An 18588-nucleotide genomic window follows, 5' to 3' on the forward strand; every position below is an offset into this window, starting at 1 on the left:
GACAACTACAGCCCAGATTCTTGTAGGTCCTACACATAAACACGACTGTGCCCAGCATGACATTACGATGAGTTCTCAAGACTTCCTCATTCTCAGCTTGAGTCTGGGGGCCCAGCCCGGCTCCACGGTGCACTTACCATCCTTCAAGCGGAGGAGCAGAGAAGAGTCCCCAGCCTCGCTGGAGAAATACGCAAAGCCTTTGGAGTCCCAGAAGAGCTCGTCTTGTTTGCGCTGGAGCTGCACGGCCCACTCTAGCCAGCTCTGGTTCAGCGAGGCCTCGTAAAGGTCAAAGAGAGCCTGGATCACAAAGACATAATCCTCCAGGAAACCCTGAATGGGAACAGCACTGCGAAGACAGCCAGAGAAGGGAGGGACAGAAGAACATGAGATCCACCACGCCAGAACGGGTCTACAGTCCCTCTTAACACTGGAAGGCAGATGACCCCCACTCGGGAACACTGCCCCAGGGAGTGGAGGTCTTCCTGAGCCCAGCTTGCGTTCAGCTTATGACTTTCAGGATATTGGGCCAGATCCTCAGCTAGAGCAAACTGACTTTACTGGAGCTAAGCCAATTTACACCAGCTGAGGATCTGGCCCGTTATTTGTAACCTGACACCCTCTTGCCGGCACATGGTCCCCAGCCATCTCCCACATGACTAGTAAAGTAATAACCCGGGTACTGAAATCAATACAAAGGGCCAGATCCTCTGACTTCACAAGGTCACAGCCCCTCAACTCCCACTGAAATCAGTGAAAAAAAGAGGATGCTCAGCACTGCTGAGGATCAAGCCTTGTCTCCCAAAACGAATGCCCCAGTGCTGGGAAGCGTGAACGGAATATGGTTAGGGACCCATCTCCCTGGCATCACTTTCGCACTTCCAACCGCCCCCAAGCCTGGAGCCCTGCCAGGCAAATAACAGGGTCCACAAACACGTGTGCAGCCCATCCCACACTGCAGTCAGTTGTTAGCCAGGCAAATAACCTTCCATTCAAATTGTCTTCATCCCTGTTGACATATGCCTAATTTGTGTTTGCCCAGGAGAGCACAGTGGCAAGGAAGGAAGAAGTGAAGGGGAGGCGAGGGGGTTCATCTGGACTGTGGAGCTACCGGTGTCGGTTGTCCCAGTTGTCCCATTGTTTCATCGGTGCTGCTAGCAAATATTAAGAAAGTGCCCGTGCAGCCGGCTCCCCCGTGCCTGGACTCCAAGGGGGGCCTGGACTCCAAGGGGGAGTCGTGAGAGTCTGTGCAGGTACCACTTCTGCACCTGTATCTGCACTCACCTGCTGGTGTGCATGCTCCTTGCACGTGTGTACACCATATGCACTGACGTGTGCAGCACGTGCACACGTATGTGTGTTCACATCTGGGCCTGCCCCTGCCTACATGCTCTGTATGTCTATATACCATGTGTCAGGGCGTGTGTTGCTCTGGAGGTGCATGTAACAAACACAGCATGGCCTCCCAGACGTCAGCAGGGGTCACCAATGGGATGATCTGTCACAAAAGCACATACCCCTCCTGCATAAGCTAAACTGGAACCTTTTGCCACCAGTGGGAGGCTGAGAGGGGCCAGCTCCTAGAGGGAGACATAGTCAAAGGCATGGCACACAGGCGGGGGAGGCTAGAGGGGGTAGTGGGGGGTTAGCAGAAGCTATTTGGAGCAGGCCCTTTGAGTATTTTCCTCTGGGCAGCGATTAGCGCTGGCCCTTGATAAATGGAGCTTTGTTACTGATCCTGCCCAATCTCAATCTGTGCATACATTGGCACTTACTGTACTCAGCCCCAGCTGTCATTCTGCAGGCAGCAGGGGAAGGTGTCTTCGAAAGGTAAAGATAAGAAAGGGCTGGGAGAGGATTTAATCTTAATTCCTCTGAGCTCTCTTGGGAGTCCATCCACCCTGAGCTGAATTAATCTAACCTCAAGCACACACACGCAGGAAACAGACCTGCCCCGGACTGTAGCAGCATCACCCCGTCTGAACAGAACCCCAGCCCCGAGGGGGCAGGCGGACTGATAGCTGAATGGCCCCATGGGCAGAGGGCTGCATGGAGACAGATCTGTGAGAAGAGAGGCTTGCACGGCCATACGGACAATGGTCTAGACAGACCCCCAGACAGAGGGTCCCTCCAGCTGTGCACAGAGATCTCGCCACTTACCACAGCAGCGTGGCCTGGCTGGGACCCTGCTTCTCAGTCTCTCCCCTGCTCTCTCGTTCCAAGGCAGACGCCGACCGGCCAGTCTGCTAGACCAGTGGCAACGTCTTGCAGCACCAGCCAACGTCAGCCACTCCCCACCCAGCCTGACAATGTGGGGGTGGGGGGAGCACCAGAAGGGCAGTGAGGGCAGTCCACGAGGGACGTAGTAACGGCGACTCTTTGGCTGCCTGCAGGCTGGGCAGTGTGAGTGGCCCCAAGGGGAAGGCTGGGGCCTGCGAAGCGGGGGGCTGTGAATAGGGTAGAGAGCACTCAAAGGGACGCAGAAAACCAGCTCCTCATGGAAACCGGAGCCCAGATACCACAGCAATGGCCACCTTTGAAATGCAGCAGAATAGATAAGGTAGATTAAAGAGATGGACAGACAATCGGCCTCCTTAGTTCTATGTTGATACTCACCCACCCCCGTCACGCTTCCTCCCACACTCACCTCTGCTCCACCGAGCTGCTTTTGCCCCGGTAGCAGCTCCGCAGCAGCCTGCCGCTGCTGGCATCGAACAGGTGGCCTCGCAGGAAGTCAGCAGCCAGCTCAGCCCGGCTGACGTACTCCTCCTTGCGGAGGATTGCCCCAGTCTGAGCGAAGCCCGAGATCATCAGGCCTGCACGGGTCAGAGAGAGAGAAAAGAGCCTCGCTCAGGGTGCAGCTGGGACCATTTACTGACCAGCGATCTCCACTCCTTTGTTTAAACAGCCCGCCTGGAGCTTCACCTTGCTGAGGTCGAAGCTGGGCTGAAAGCAGGACAGGCCCCAACCCCTGGCAACCAGTGTAAGCCACCGAGAACATCACATCTCATCAGAGTGGCAGCTGCCAGGAAAAAAGCTCCGAAATGCCCCTTTAGTGGAATATGGAGTCTCTCCTACCTGCGGTAGCCCAGCCACGCCGTGCAGTCATGATAGACAAGTGCAGCAGCCACTCTGACTCCGGGAGAGCTCACACGCAGACAGATTCATTGGGAGGGAACACCGGTCAGGATAGAGCTTACTACCTACCATGGGACACCTGGGTTTGTACCAGCGACAGACAGACACCTGGCCCCTCCACTCCCATGCCAGCTAGCAGTGTCAGTGCTGGCCATGGGCTCTGATCCTAGCCTGGGACTTGAACTCCTGACGTCTCAGCCCCATGGCACCACACCAACACTTTTGACCGTTTACGTGTGTTAAGGAGCCTTTACAAAGGCTGCCCTGAAAACCAGAGAAAGGTTCTGCTGCCCCCTGCTGGCAAATGGGAGAACCGTCTTGGCAAGCGGTCCTGAGTGTCCCTTCCCTGGGTTTGCTCTGTTATAACCCTGCCACCGGGAGGCGGAGAGCCTCAGAGAGGAAGTAGCTCAGCAGCACCTGGGAGCAAAGGCGATGCCTGTGCCAGGCCTGCAGGAGAGGCAGGGGCACTGTCCTGCCAGATGCCTTCCCAAGAGGGAGGATTCACCTTGCCCATGCTCCCGGGGGGCCTCTCAGCTTGACCCAGGGCGCTGGAGATGCCCCAGAGGTGAAGAAAGGTCACATCCCAGCAGGGATCATCAGCAGGAGAAGAGGTCCGAGGGAAAGCCATGAGTAGTCGGAGGGGATGCAAGAAAAGCCCATGACGGGGCTGGGGAAGGGGGGCTGGGGGCTAGAAGGATGGAATGGAGTTGCTGTTGAGCTCCCAGCCCAAGACCTCTCGGCAGGGCCGGCTCTCGGCTGTGAAGTAAGAAATGCAGGGACCCCTCGAGCAATCGCCCCTCACTGCTGTGTGCCCAGGATGCCCCAGCAGCCTGACATACCTCCCAACCCCTACCCCCACACTGGAAGGCTCTGCAGGGCCCCAGACCAGTCCCTCCAGGGACTAGCAAGCCAGGAGGCAGAGCCAAAGGACAAGTCCGAACAGGGAGCAAGGGAGAGAATTCAGCCATGACCGTGGCCTAAAGGCACTGAACTCAGGGGTCCAAAAGGGACTATAGGCTCTGCACTGCCTCCTGCTGGCTGGGCCAGGGACTGCTCTACACCCTGGGTATCTCCCTGTCTCATTTCTTGCAGCACCTCCTGGACTCTGGGACAATTAATTCAAAGAGCCCTCCCTCAAACCACTCTCTCAACTGATCTCAGTGTCTGGATGGGCTGCCCGCTCCTGGGCAGATGAGACTACAGCAACGCTGGATTAGAGCTTGGCCTCACAGGTCCGGGCACAAGGCCCCTGCTCCTGGAGTCATGTGATAACAGCCAAATCTCAGCTTTCATTTTTTTAAAAGAACTTAAGCTCCTAGCCCTCGGGGTTGTGGAGAAAAGCTTGACCGTGTGACCCAAGTGTGGCTGATGCTTGCCTGAGTTTGCACACAGCCTGAAACAATAGCTCGGAGAGGTGTGAGCTGGCCCAAGCCCTCCAAATGAGGCATGGAGCCATGTCTTGGGGGCAGTGCCGCAGTTCAGTGGGGGATAAGGGATGTCTCATATCATGGGGTGGGCCTAGGACCCCAGACTCTGTAATCCAGCCCCGGACTATGGTTCCTCTCCAGAGATTTAGACAAGGCTTCTTGGCTGCTTCTGTAGCCAGTTCATCTAGGGACGTGAGCCCAGCACTGGCTGAATGTCACTCCCAGCAAGTCGTCTGCACCTTTCACACCCAGTGACTCCCCTGAGCCTGAGGGACCCTTCTCACCATTCCAGGATGCCAGCATCTTGGTGTCCAGATGCGGGCGTGGTCGGTGACCCCGGGCTTCGCAGAGTCGCTTTCTGCTCTTCACCAGCATCGTCTTGAGCTGTTCCAGGCCCAGCCCGAACCTGGCTGCCGTCAGCTCCAGGGAATACTGCACAATCAGCACGTTCTGTCCCCTCAGCTCCTGGTGCGGGTCCTGAAACGAGGAGCCAGGGGCATCACAGCTCCCGCTTCAGGGACCAAATGAGGCTGCACCCTGGGCCGGGCCTACACTCGTGCTCTCCAGGATGGCCTCCCATCACAAACTCAAGTGAGTGACTGCGTCCTACCCCCCCAGGATGGCTCTCTCCAGGGATCCCTAGCTAGCAGTACCTCCCTCCCCAGACCCCAGCAGCCAGCACCACTCCCACCCAGTATCCCCAGCCGCCAGTGCAGCTTCCTTTCAATAACCACAGCTATCAATGACTAACAGCCCATATTTCCACACAGTGTCTTCCCAGTATCCCCAGCTGCTAGAGTCACTTCCTCCCAGTACCCCCAGTTGCCACATATCATCTCCTCCCAGTATGGCTAACTGCCAATATCGCCATACGCCTTCCCAGAATCTCCCTGCCCATATAGCTACTTTGGAACCCTTCTCCCTTCGCTACACCTGTCCGTGCAGTTCAGAGGCCAGTGTTCCCAGTGTCCCTCGCTCCCTGCCTCCATTTCCCTCCCCATAGCCTCAGGCCCTCTCTCCCAGCTCACCTTCGCTGGGCTCACGTTCCCACCTTCCTTAATCCCATAGTGATGCATGAACACATCTGCCAGAGTCTTCTGTTCCAAGGCCCCTTCCACAGGCTCTGGAAGGAGGCACCGTATTTCCTCTGCCATCCATACACAGAAGGCCCCCTCCCGCTTCTCTTTGGACTTGGCCGTCGGGTAGGAGTCTGCGTCCTCTGCGCTGTAGAACCCTCCAGCCTGAAACACGCAGCAGCCCCATTAACACAGACGCTTGGCCGGTCAGAGGGCCACCCTCTGACCACACACGCGTTAGTGATGTACGATCAAGCCTCTGTGACTGATCTCCCTGGCCAGTGGGCGGTGCTGCAGGGAACAGGGCAGAGCGGGATACTCTGGATATAGAGAAATCTCCACCTCAGCCAGCAGGGGGTGCTACAGGGAACAGGGCAGAGGGGGATATTCCAGACAGAGAAATCTCCACCCCAGCCAGCAGGGGGTGCTGCAGGGAACAGGGCAGAGGGCGATACTCCGGATATAGAGAAATCTCCGCCCCAGCCAGCAGGAGGTGCTGCCGGGAATAGAGCAGAGGGGGATACTCCAGGTGTAGTGTACTGATATATCAGTATAGTTAATAGGGCGCTGGTCTGGGGATGCAAGATATCTGGGTTCATTTAGTGGCTCAGCTTCTTGTCTGACCTTGGGCAAATCCCTAAATCTCCCCGTGCCTCAGTTCCCCCTCTATAAAATGGGTATGGCACTTCTCTCCCTCCCAGGGTGTTGTGAGGCTAAAATCCATTACTGATTGTGAGGCCATCAGGTAAGACAGCCGTGAGGACCATAGAAATACCTACATAGGTCAGGCATAGACCCATCTCTATCCCAGGCAGCAGGAAGCGCTGCAGGGGACAAGACAGAAGGAGACAGAACTGGCATAAACCAGTCTGTTACAGCCAGCAGAGGTGGGGATACACAGGCACGAAGGAGCCTGGGCACTAGGAGTGAAGGAACGGCTTGGCTTCGTGTCAGTGACTTTGATCGCTGGCGAAGCACAGGAGCCACCGGATATGATGGCGGCAATGAAGCAAGCGATTCCCACATCCGAGCAAAGGCGCTGACTTACCCTGTCACTCAGATCGCGGGAGACATAGAGCAGAATGTCCGCAGCAACATCGGCAAAGAATTCATCGCCAGAAATCTGTTAAAGACACAACGAGGATTCCATTCCAGTGATAAGCGATGCTAATAAGATCAATCAGGGGCTTCTGATTTAAAGAGCTGACGCAGGGAAACAGCAAATCTGCTGGTTTCAGGATTGCACACCCAGGATTGGATTGGAGGGTCGCCGTCACACCAGGGAAATCTGCTGGTGTCTTTGAGTTACCCCAGATCTACACCAGAGTTGCTGAGAGCAGACATCCTTTGGACGCTTACATAAAGTCAAGCTCAGAATGTCCCACCTGAAGCTCCACTTTTGCTTGTGTTTGAAACCTCGGCAGCAAAACCCTTTGGAGGCTAGCAGAGTGAAGGAGAAATCCCCGTCTGGCCAGAGGCCAGCAGAGCAGGGTCAGAGTCCCCGGCTTCAGACAAGCAGAGTTTCCTGGGATGGTCTCAAGACAATAGATGGGCCAATAATTTCATCTGCCTTCATTGCAGATGACAGGTAACCAGGATCCTCAGATCCATCGTACTTGGGGCCTACTCTTAGACCCTGTATTGCTCTGGTATGGACACACACAGCCTCTCTCCTGCTGATTTACACCCACTGCTCTGGGAAGCAGAGCCGGGGGAGCCGAGCTCCCAGTGGGGTCCGTGTTCTCGCTCTGCCCTGTCCCCATGGGAAGGCATCTCCACGGGTGCTCAGCTGAGGGATCTTCCCACTTGTGCCGTGCTTTTGGCTGATGGCTCATACATTCGATAGCTTCCCTCTCACCCCTCTGTGTAATGGGGGTTGAGCCTCAACCTGCAGGCAGCTCATGACTGTCCGAAATGAGCTGCTTCTTGCTGAGATCAGACCTCTGCTCAGGGGCCATTTCTTCTGAGCTTTGATTCAGAGCCTTAAGTTATCACTAGGGCTAAAAGTTACAGTGGGCCTACCTGAAACGCCCTGGCATAGACCACAGCTAGCTGCCCCTGATCATACAGCATCTTCTCAAAATGAGGAACATGCCATCTCTGGTCAGTGGAGTAGCGATGGAATCCCTGCAGAGACAGAAATAGTACACATGCACCAGAGCCCAGCACCATCCCTGGTCAGCAGTCTCATATCTCCAGGGTCTTCTTTCCAACAGAGAACACTTCATGCTACCCAAGCAAAGTGCCTCCAAGAGCCATCAGTCCAGTCCATCAAACACCCAGCCCCCCTTACCTGAGCAATGTGATCATGAATCCCACCATAGGCCATCATCTTGAGAGTGTGCAGCACCATCTGCAAGGCCCGTGCGCCATCAGGGGATGCCCGGTGTAGGGTCCAGTATGTGAACAGGAAATTTAAATTAACTGCAACACAATAACAAAGCCAAGCACCTGAGGTCAGTCCCATGCCTTTGGCTGCTCCCTTCTGCTGCGATGGCTCAGTTAGGAGACAATGGACTGACCTGGCGTGGGGAACTTTGGAAACTCTGAAAAGCCACCATATTCCTCATCATATGATTCAGACAGCTGCTGGAAACACCTGGCCATCACCTCTGGAAAAGGTGGGGGCGAATCTTCCCCTTTGATGCCGATCTCAGCCCTTGCCAGCAGTGCTGACATAATCCTCTGGCTATTCTCCAAAAGGGCATTTTTGTTCTGCTTCCACTAGGAGGGAGACCATGAAAGAGCCGGAAGGTCAGTCTTGCCCCATCAGTTGCTCATAGCCTTTGTCCCCTCTTGATGAGGTTCCCTGCGTTATTCAAATCCAGATTCTGTCTTCAGGCCCCAGTCCAGTTCTTTGGTCTAGCACCCAATGATTCCCTTCCCCAGATCAATTCTAATCAATCTCTAACCCATCCAGAGCTCTGCACCTCGTCCATATGCAATCCATCAGTGGGTGGTTTTTTTCACTAACTGGCCCCTCTCTGTTCCCCACATCCAGTACGCTTTTCCCCCAAACATACATGTCCCCACTATCCCAACCCCAAATCCAATTTTCCCCATCAACCCTCCAAATCAAACAATCAGTGCTAACAGCGATGGCTAGACCACTCCCTTGTCCCAGGTTTCTGTGCTGTACTTTTCTGATGAGGACCCAAAAACCCACCACAAAATCTCAGGCAGCAAAAATGTATACCTGATCAGCAATTCGGAGAAGCACCGTCCGAAAGCCGACTTGGTAAATTCCGTCTTCAGGAGGGAAATATGTCCCACCTACAAAGGGTTTGAGGTCAGGAGTCAGCCACACACTCATTGGCCAGCCCCCTCCACTGCTGGTGGCCTGCAAGAAAAACCATGGATAAGTGATCATCTCTCAGCCACCCCTTGGTATCATAATGTGTGTGTCTAACCCAGGGATGGTGGAGAGGTTCTCTCCACACCTCTTGTCATGCATGTCCCCTTTCTTGTCATCGTCCCACGTCAGACCCACCTCCTCACCTGCACAAAGGTCATGTAAACTTTATCCACATCTGGTCGCTCCTCACGATCCACTTTTATGCACACAAAGTTGTCGTTCAGAATCTTGCCGATCTCTTTGTTCTTGAAGGACTCCTGCTCCATCACGTGGCACCAGTGGCAGGTGGAATAGCCGACTGAAAACAAACACTGTCGATTAAAGAAAGGTTCCAAGCTAAATAGTGGGCCAAATGTCCTACTAATGAAATCTAGTCACTGTGGAATACTCTCCCAAGGGGATCCCCATTGAATGGGACAGTTACAAATCGGATTGGAGAGTAAACTGCAGGGAATGAATCTGCATTGGAGGAATGTAGATTCTGTCATTTCCTGTCATTTCCATCTCTAACCCCTATGATTATGCCCCTTAGACTCTTGTAAACAAGAAGAAGCCCATTGGATAAGAACATAAGAACGGTCATATTGGGTTGGACCGAAGGTCCATCTTGCCCAGTATCCTGTCTTCCAACAGTGGCCAATGCCTGGTACTTCAGAGGGAATGAACCAAATAGGTAAACAGCAAGTGATCCATCCCCTGTTGTCCATTCCCAGCTTCTGGCAAACAGTGGCTAGGGACACTTCAGAGCATGGTTTTGCCCAGTTTAAACTAGTGTTCATTTAAGGGCTAGTCTACATGTGGGAATTAACCAGAATTGATAATGCTTAATCCACTTTGGAGGTGGATTAAGCAAAACCTGAAAACAGCACACTTATTCTGGATTAAGTGTATCCACACAGAAAGGTATTCAGGAATAGCTATAGTCATTTAAATTCACATCCTATCTTATTCCGGAATAACCTCTGTGTAGACAAGCCCTAAAACTGTCTCATCCTCTCATGCGGATACAAAGTACAAGGTTATTAGGCAATCTTCTCAAAGGATCTCCAGTACCATTCACATACCAGCTTGACACAAAGATGCATTGTCTATGGTGTAATTGACATAACAATGCATGGGAAAGCTCAGTGCATTTGCTCTTGGGTTACCTGACAGAAATATCAGCTTATTTTCTTTCTTTGATTTATCAAAGGCTTCCTGGCCCCACGGGTACCTGGGAGAAAAGAAAAAGAGGGCTTCTGCCATGAGGGCTGCTGGGTTTTAGACTATATCTTACACTGGCTGAGGACCAGTTATAAGATGGGAGGCAATCAGTGTGCTCGTTGTGGATAATCAAGTCCAATTCTGGGCTCTGGACTGTAGCACATGGTCACCTCCTACCCCACAAGGTTATCACAAATCTGAACATACAGGTTATGAAGGGAAGAACTCCACAGCCTCAGGGTGACACAAGCGCACACACACACACACAACTCCATCGCATCAGGGTGATACCCACCCCATACACACACAGAAATATCCCTAATGGAAAACTCTGGCTGTACATTTAAGCTGGTGGTAGGCAACCTGCAGCCTGGGGGCCAAAGGGTGCCCACCACTGATTTAAACTGTGCTGCCATCCATCCCAGATCCCACGGACCCAACCCAGCTTCACAGTTGGTAAAATGAAAGGGAAGAGGGGAAGGCTCTCTCTCTCACCAGTCCACTGGATTGTGGGCATGCTGGAGGAGGTAGGGAGACTTCTCGTTAATCAGACGGTTGGTGTAACGATGGATGCTAGATTGGCTGCTTTTCCCTCCTGTGGCCATGGCTGGGCCCCCTCTCAGAAACACAGTCCTGTGACAAGGAACACAAAGGTTTGTTAGCATCACTCATCCCCGAAGTCGAGTAAGACACCAAAGTCCCAAGAACTGCTAAGGACTGGATCAGCATATGGCCCAGGCTTCTTGAGATCCCTGTACACACCCGAACAGCCCGGCATGATCCCCGGTGGGCAGGGGGCAGCAGTGTGGTCTGTCTGTATCTGTGAACGCTGCCGGTTCCTCACTGCAAACCCAAGGCTGGAGTTGTGAGCTGTGACACTAATCTCTTGGTTTACCGCAGGGGGTCTGGGTTGAGGTGACTTAGGCCCTGCCAGCACAAAGCTAGCTCAAGCGTGCCCCCAGTGGGTAGGGGAAGGAGTGTTAATGCTGCCATTGTGATGCGCGAGCTGTGTCATAGCCCAGCTGAGAGCGGCTCCCACAGCCCCAGGTGCACAGCTGCAGCAGCGAAGGATTGTGTCCTCTCCCTCCAGCCAAATACCATCTCCTTAGCCATACCCCAGAAGGCTACCTGCTCAGCATGCACATGGTTCCTCTCCCTAGAGCCCCAGCCCCCGATAGGTATGCTGCTCCTTTGAGCCCACTCCAAAACCCTTCCCTTTCTGGCCAACACAAAGACCATCCACCGGTATAAAGCTCAGAACTGCCAATTCATTCTGCTGCAGGTACCTGTATTCCAGTCCCACAGCATGTGAGTGCCTCACAACACCCCTGCGAGGAAGGGGACAGTTATCTTCCCCACTCTTCCAGCTGGGGAACCAAGGCATAGAAAGGCAAAGTGACTTGCCCTCAGGTCACACACGGTGGGCATAGGCAACTGAACCCAGGTCTCACAAGTCCCCAGCCAGTACCCCAACCTGGACCACACACAACCTCCTAGCACCCCAAAGAAACTCAGCCCTCAGGATCCTCTGTGCTGAACCATTCCCCTCCCTCCCCTGCAAACATCTCTCCTTTTACCTCCTAACTGTCCCCACAGACCTGAAAAGGCCTCACAGCCACAGCCTTGCCTCGCTCCACAAGGAGACCAGCAACAGAGACTTTACATTTACGCAGCTCCAAAACATGCCAGATGCTCCTCACACTGATCCAAAGACAAGGTCTCTCCTCGGAGTTCCCAACCTAAACAGGCTTGAAGCCAACAAAGGATAGGAAGTAATATACACAAGTAATTCAGTTTTCAGAGTAGCAGCCGTGTTAGTCTGTATTCGCAAAAAGAAAAGGAGTACTTGTGGCACCTTAGAGACTAACAAATTTATTTGAGCATAAGCTTTCGTGAGCTACAGCTCACTTGTCTCTTGGGTCCCACACTTTTTGTGGGGCTCATCTTTTCTCACTCTCTTGCCATCATTTTGGAGGAAACCAAGGACCTGGTGAGCCTTGTGAATGGAGTAAACTCCTAAAATGGGACATGGAGGAGGAGGACAGGATGCAGACAGGGTGGAGCAGATCCGGAAGGAGCTTCCAGGGCGGGATATGGGAGACAGAGCAAAGACAAGAGCAAGAGAAGAGAATGAAGGGGAAGGTTAACTGCAAAGCTTGGGCCAAGAGAAGATAGACAGGTAGAGTAGACAAAAATATAGGGGATTAGTATGGAGTGATCCTGACATTACACAGCCTCTGGGATCAGCTCCAAAGACTGCAACCCACAAAAAAATCAATGCTGCATCAGGCAGATGTACAGGCATCGGCATGGCATTGCTCATCCTAACAGTGAGGAATGGGGCTCAGATTCAGGGACAGGCAGCTGATCTCTCCCTGGTCATTACCAATCTGAATGAGGATCAGTGGCAGGCTGAATAGACAGATAAGTCCCAGGTGCAACACTGGGTCAGATCTGGCTGTAGCAAACACTTACTCTCATACTGCGACGAACGGAATGCCTCAGTCCTAGGGGTGGCCAAAGGGAATAGGGAGATAGTGGGGCTGGGGATTTTTCTTGACCAGCAGTAGGACAGATCGGGAACCTTATTGTAACCTCCACCCTTTCTGTTTGTTGAATCCCCCAGTTGCCTCTTGTCATGCACTTAACATATAGTGTTTAGCAGAAAGGGCCTCCGACGTGCTGCCAGATTCAGAATACAAATCATGCCTCATAATAAGGGCAGCAGGCAGGACAATACTTTTGGGTGTGGCAGAAACTAGGGCCAGACTAGGAGGAGCAAAGGGATCATAAACTGTCAGCGCCAGGGACAGAGACCACTGCCCCCCAATGGATCAGTACCAATGACAGACAAGGGGATCCTATTGGGGCAGACAACATCTCTCTCGGATCAGTATCCTAGACAGGGAGTGGGTCAGACAGAACCACCCAAGTGTCAGGAGCAGCAACCACACAGGGGGCTCCCCCCAAAACACAGGACCACACATTCTCCCCAGCCTTTCTTCGGGGCTGGATCAAAGACAAGCCAGGGAATCTCACCGGGTCAGAGAGCCACACGCCCCTTTGGGACAGCTCCAGACCGAGGGGGGCGGATCCCACTGGGTCAGACCGAGCAGCCTCCCGCCCCCAATCCTGTGGGGGGGCTGGGGGGATCCCCCTGGGCCTGACAGAACCACCCCCCCCATGGGTCAGTACCGGGGGGGCTGCTCCCCTCGGGGATCCGGCGGGGCTGTGACCATGTCAGCAGCGTCCCCGGCTTCCCGAGCCGGCCCCAATCCCTGGCCCGGCTCCGTTCGGGCTGCCCCCGGGCTCTGCCCCGGTACCTGCGAGTCCAGGCGGCCCGGCGGGACAGCAGGCAGCAGCCGCGGCGCAGGAGGGGGGCGGAGATCATGGCCGCCGCCAGCGACCTCCTCCCGTGCTCGGGCTGCGGCGAGGCCGGCAGGGGGCGGCAGCGGCCGGACAGCTCCGGGCCCACGGGGAGGGATAGGCCCGCTGCGCCGGGGAGGAGGGGCCCGGCCGCGGCTAAGGCTTTCCGGGGCCCGCACTGGGGGGGCCCCTGGCGCTGAGTCCCCAGGTTGGGGTGACCCTGGCTCTGGGAGTGACCCAGGCGCTGAGTCCCCAGGGCGGGGGTGTCCCTGGCTCTGGGAGAGACCCTGGCACTGAGTCCGCAGGTTGGGGTGACCCTGGCACTGAGTCCCCAGGTTGGGGTGACCCTGGCTCTGGGAGAGACCCTGGCACTGAGTCCGCAGGTTGGGGTGACCCTGGCACTGAGTCCCCAGGTTGGGGTGACCCTGGCTCTGGGAGAGACCCTGGCACTGAGTCCGCAGGTTGGGGTGACCCTGGCACTGAGTCCCCAGGTTGGGGTGACCCTGGCTCTGGGAGAGACCCTGGCACTGAGTCCGCAGGTTGGGGTGACCCTGGCTCTGGGAGAGACCCTGGCACTGAGTCCGCAGGTTGGGGTGACCCTGGCTCTGGGAGAGACCCTGGCACTGAGTCCGCAGGTTGGGGTGACCCTGGCACTGAGTCCGCAGGTTGGGGTGACCCTGGCTCTGGGAGAGACCCTGGCACTGAGTCCGCAGGTTGGGGTGACCCTGGCACTGAGTCCCCAGGTTGGGGTGACCCTGGCTCTGGGAGAGACCCTGGCACTGAGTCCGCAGGTTGGAGTGACCCTGGCACTGAGTCCCCAGGTTGGGGTGACCCTGGCTCTGGGAGAGACCCTGGCATTGAGTCCGCAGGTTGGGGTGACCCTGGCACTGAGTCCCCAGGTTGGGGTGACCCTGGCTCTGGGAGAGACCCTGGCACTGAGTCCGCAGGTTGGGGTGACCCTGGCACTGAGTCCCCAGGTTGGGGTGACCCTGGCTCTGGGAGAGACCCTGGCACTGAGTCCGCAGGTTGGGGTGACCCTGGCACTGAGTCCCCAGGTTGGGGTGACCCTGGCTCTGGGAGAGACCCTGGCACTGAGTCCGCAGGTTGGAGTGACCCTGGCACTGAGTCCCCAGGTTGGGGTGACCCTGGCTCTGGGAGAGACCCTGGCACTGAGTCCGCAGGTTGGGGTGACCCTGGCACTGAGTCCCCAGGTTGGGGTGACCCTGGCTCTGGGAGAGACCCTGGCACTGAGTCCGCAGGTTGGAGTGACCCTGGCACTGAGTCCCCAGGTTGGGGTGACCCTGGCTCTGGGAGAGACCCTGGCACTGAGTCCGCAGGTTGGGGTGACCCTGGCACTGAGTCCCCAGGTTGGGGTGACCCTGGCTCTGGGAGTGACCCTGGGGCTGAGTCCGCAGGTTGGGGTGACCCTGGCACTGAGTCCCCAGGTTGGGGTGACCCTGGCTCTGGGAGAGACCCTGGCACTGAGTCCGCAGGTTGGGGTGACCCTGGCACTGAGTCCCCAGGTTGGGGTGACCCTGGCTCTGGGAGAGACCCTGGCACTGAGTCCGCAGGTTGGAGTGACCCTGGCACTGAGTCCCCAGGTTGGGGTGACCCTGGCTCTGGGAGAGACCCTGGCACTGAGTCCGCAGGTTGGGGTGACCCTGGCACTGAGTCCCCAGGTTGGGGTGACCCTGGCTCTGGGAGTGACCCTGGGGCTGAGTCCCCAGGGCGGGGGTGTCTCTGGTGCTGAGTCCCCAGGTTGGGGTGACCCTGGCTCTGGGAGAGACCCTGGCACTGAGTCCGCAGGTTGGGGTGACCCTGGCACTGAGTCCCCAGGTTGGGGTGACCCTGGCTCTGGGAGAGACCCTGGCACTGAGTCCGCAGGTTGGAGTGACCCTGGCACTGAGTCCCCAGGTTGGGGTGACCCTGGCTCTGGGAGAGACCCTGGCACTGAGTCCGCAGGTTGGGGTGACCCTGGCACTGAGTCCCCAGGTTGGGGTGACCCTGGCTCTGGGAGAGACCCTGGCACTGAGTCCGCAGGTTGGGGTGACCCTGGCACTGAGTCCCCAGGTTGGGGTGACCCTGGCTCTGGGAGAGACCCTGGCACTGAGTCCGCAGGTTGGGGTGACCCTGGCACTGAGTCCCCAGGTTGGGGTGACCCTGGCTCTGGGAGAGACCCTGGCACTGAGTCCGCAGGTTGGAGTGACCCTGGCACTGAGTCCCCAGGTTGGGGTGACCCTGGCTCTGGGAGAGACCCTGGCACTGAGTCCGCAGGTTGGGGTGACCCTGGCACTGAGTCCCCAGGTTGGGGTGACCCTGGCTCTGGGAGTGACCCTGGGGCTGAGTCCCCAGGGCGGGGGTGTCTCTGGTGCTGAGTCCCCAGGTTGGGGTGACCCTGGCTCTGGGAGAGACCCTGGCACTGAGTCCGCAGGTTGGGGTGACCCTGGCACTGAGTCCGCAGGTTGGGGTGACCCTGGCTCTGGGAGTGACCCTGGCGCTGAGTCCCCAGGTTGGGGTGACCCTGGCTCTGGGAGTGACCCTGGGGCTGAGTCCCCAGGACGGGGCTCCTGGGACATTAGGCGTCAAATACAGGACTGGTGATCATCCTGCACTGCACACACAGTCAGAGTCCCCGCCGGTATTGCCAACACCATGTATTCGAAAAGCATGAGTCAGGGCTCCCCAAATCAGGAGACTGAAAACAATAATAAAACTGGGGGCTTTTTATTCACCTTCTGGGCTTTGAACCTTTAAGGGGGGGTCACATTTTCCAGTTTTTCTCTGCAACCATGAGGGAGAGAGAAATGTCCATTTTTTAAGAATGAAAGCTGAGAGTCATAGAATCATAGAATCATAGAATATCAGGGTTGGAAGGGACCCCAGAAGGTCATCTAGTCCAACCCCCTGCTCAAAGCAGGACCAAGTCCCAGTTAAATCATCCTAGCCAGGGCTTTGTCAAGCCTGACCTTAAAAACCTCTAAGGAAGGAGATTCTACCACCTCCCTAGGTAACGCATTCCAGTGTTTTACCACCCTCTTAGTGAAAAAGTTTTTCCTAATATCCAATCTAAACCTCCCCCATTGCAACTTGAGACCATTACTCCTCGTTCTGTCATCTGCTACCATTGAGAACAGTCTAGAGCCATCCTCTTTGAAACCCCCTTTCAGGTAGTTGAAAGCAGCTATCAAATCCCCCCTCATTCTTCTCTTCTGCAGACTAAACAATCCCAGCTCCCTCAGCCTCTCCTCATAAGTCATGTGCTCTAGACCCCTAATCATTTTTGTTGCCCTTCGCTGTACTCTTTCCAATTTATCCACATCCTTCTTGTAGTGTGGGGCCCAAAACTGGACACAGTACTCCAGATGAGGCCTCACCAGTGTCGAATAGAGGGGAACGATCACGTCCCTCGATCTGCTCGCTATGCCCCTACTTATACATCCCAAAATGCCATTGGCCTTCTTGGCAACAAGGGCACACTGCCGACTCATATCCAGCTTCTCGTCCACTGTCACCCCTAGGTCCTTTTCCGCAGAACTGCTGCCGAGCCATTCGGTCCCTAGTCTGTAGCGGTGCATTGGATTCTTCCATCCTAAGTGCAGGACCCTGCACTTATCCTTATTGAACCTCATTAGATTTCTTTTGGCCCAATCTTCCAATTTGTCTAGGTCCTTCTGTATCCTATCCCTGCCCTCCAGCGTATCTACCACTCCTCCCAGTTTAGTATCATCCGCAAATTTGCTGAGAGTGCAATCCACACCATCCTCCAGATCATTTATGAAGATATTGAACAAAACGGGCCCCAGGACCGACCCCTGGGGCACTCCACTTGACACCGGCTGCCAACTAGACATGGAGCCATTGATCACTACCCGTTGAGCCCGACAATCTAGCCAGCTTTCTACCCACCTTATAGTGCATTCATCCAGCCCATACTTCCTTAACTTGCTGACAAGAATGCTGTGGGAGACCGTGTCAAAAGCTTTGCTAAAGTCAAGAAACAGTACATCCACTGCTTTCCCTTCATCCACAGAACCAGTAATCTCATCATAAAAGGCGATTAGATTAGTCAGGCATGACCTTCCCTTGGTGAATCCATGCTGACTGTTCCTGATCACTTTCCTCTCCTCTAAGTGCTTCAGGATTGATTCTTTGAGGACCTGCTCCATGATTTTTCCAGGGACTGAGGTGAGGCTGACCGGCCTGTAGTTCCCAGGATCCTCCTTCTTCCCTTTTTTAAAGATGGGCACTACATTAGCCTTTTTCCAGTCATCCGGGACTTCCCCCGTTCGCCACGAGTTTTCAAAGATAATGGCCAAGGGCTCTGCAATCACAGCTGCCAATTCCCTCAGCACTCTCGGATGCAATTCGTCCGGCCCCATGGACTTGTGCACGTCCAGCTTTTCTAAATAGTCCCTAACCACCTCTATCTCTACAGAGGGCTGGCCATCTCTTCCCCATTTTGTGATGCCCAGCACAGCAGTCTGGGAGCTGACCTTGTTAGTGAAAACAGAGGCAAAAAAAGCATTGAGTACATTAGCTTTTTCCACATCCTCTGTCACTAGCTTGCCTCCCTCATTCAGTAAGGGGCCCACACTTTCCTTGGCTTCCATGTGACTCCAGGAGCTGGGGCTTTCAGAAAAATGCCAAATATCATGAGAGTCGGCGATAATCCAGAATATCTACTCTAGCCACCACCTCTGCCCGCCTGAGTGGGGAAAAGGTGTGTCCTAATCACATACTAGCTAACATGAGGTAACTAACATCAGGTGAAAGCCTAGGGAAGACAAGGCAGTCTGTAGTTTTCACACCTTAGCAACTCAAAGTAAGCACTGGGGGAGCATGGGCTTATCACCACCTGGTAATTTGTTAACACTACAACTGCCTTGTCTTCCTAGGATTTTACCTCTTGTTAGTCATCTCTTGTGAGCTAGCATGAGGTAAGTACACACCTTTTTTCCCGGTGAAAAAAGGCTATGCTATCCCCAATAGGATTTTTTTTCCTTGTTTCCTCTATCCTTCCCCAAGT

At 55.0% G+C, this 18588-nt stretch overlaps 1 protein-coding gene across 4 annotated transcripts in view; it reads right to left on the minus strand.

Moving 5' to 3' along the window:
- SPATA20 (spermatogenesis associated 20) overlaps positions 1–13684 on the minus strand; it is a 29377-nt gene extending 15693 nt beyond the window's left edge. Inside the window, exons 1-14 of one of the 4 annotated variants that reach the window (XM_043497277.1) lie at positions 13520–13629; positions 11860–11944; positions 10692–10829; positions 10142–10206; positions 9137–9291; positions 8835–8978; positions 8161–8362; positions 7932–8062; positions 7661–7765; positions 6687–6761; positions 5591–5803; positions 4847–5039; positions 2645–2813; positions 138–346 (exon numbers count right to left, since the gene is read on the minus strand). In XM_043497277.1, coding sequence (XP_043353212.1) covers positions 138–346; positions 2645–2813; positions 4847–5039; positions 5591–5803; positions 6687–6761; positions 7661–7765; positions 7932–8062; positions 8161–8362; positions 8835–8978; positions 9137–9291; positions 10142–10206; positions 10692–10829; positions 11860–11861 — 1801 coding nt within the window. In that variant the 5' untranslated portion in view covers positions 11862–11944; positions 13520–13629. Of the gene's footprint in view, positions 1–137; positions 347–2644; positions 2814–4846; positions 5040–5590; positions 5804–6686; positions 6762–7660; positions 7766–7931; positions 8063–8160; positions 8363–8834; positions 8979–9136; positions 9292–10141; positions 10207–10691; positions 10832–11794; positions 11945–12105; positions 12352–13519 lie in introns of all 4 variants that reach the window. The other 3 variants (XM_038371521.2, XM_043497278.1, XM_038371520.2) reach the window with 3 other exon arrangements.
- Positions 13685–18588: the final 4904 nt, after the last annotated feature.

The sequence above is a fragment of the Dermochelys coriacea genome, chromosome 14, assembly GCF_009764565.3.
Source record: "Dermochelys coriacea isolate rDerCor1 chromosome 14, rDerCor1.pri.v4, whole genome shotgun sequence".
NCBI lineage: Eukaryota > Metazoa > Chordata > Testudines > Dermochelyidae > Dermochelys > Dermochelys coriacea.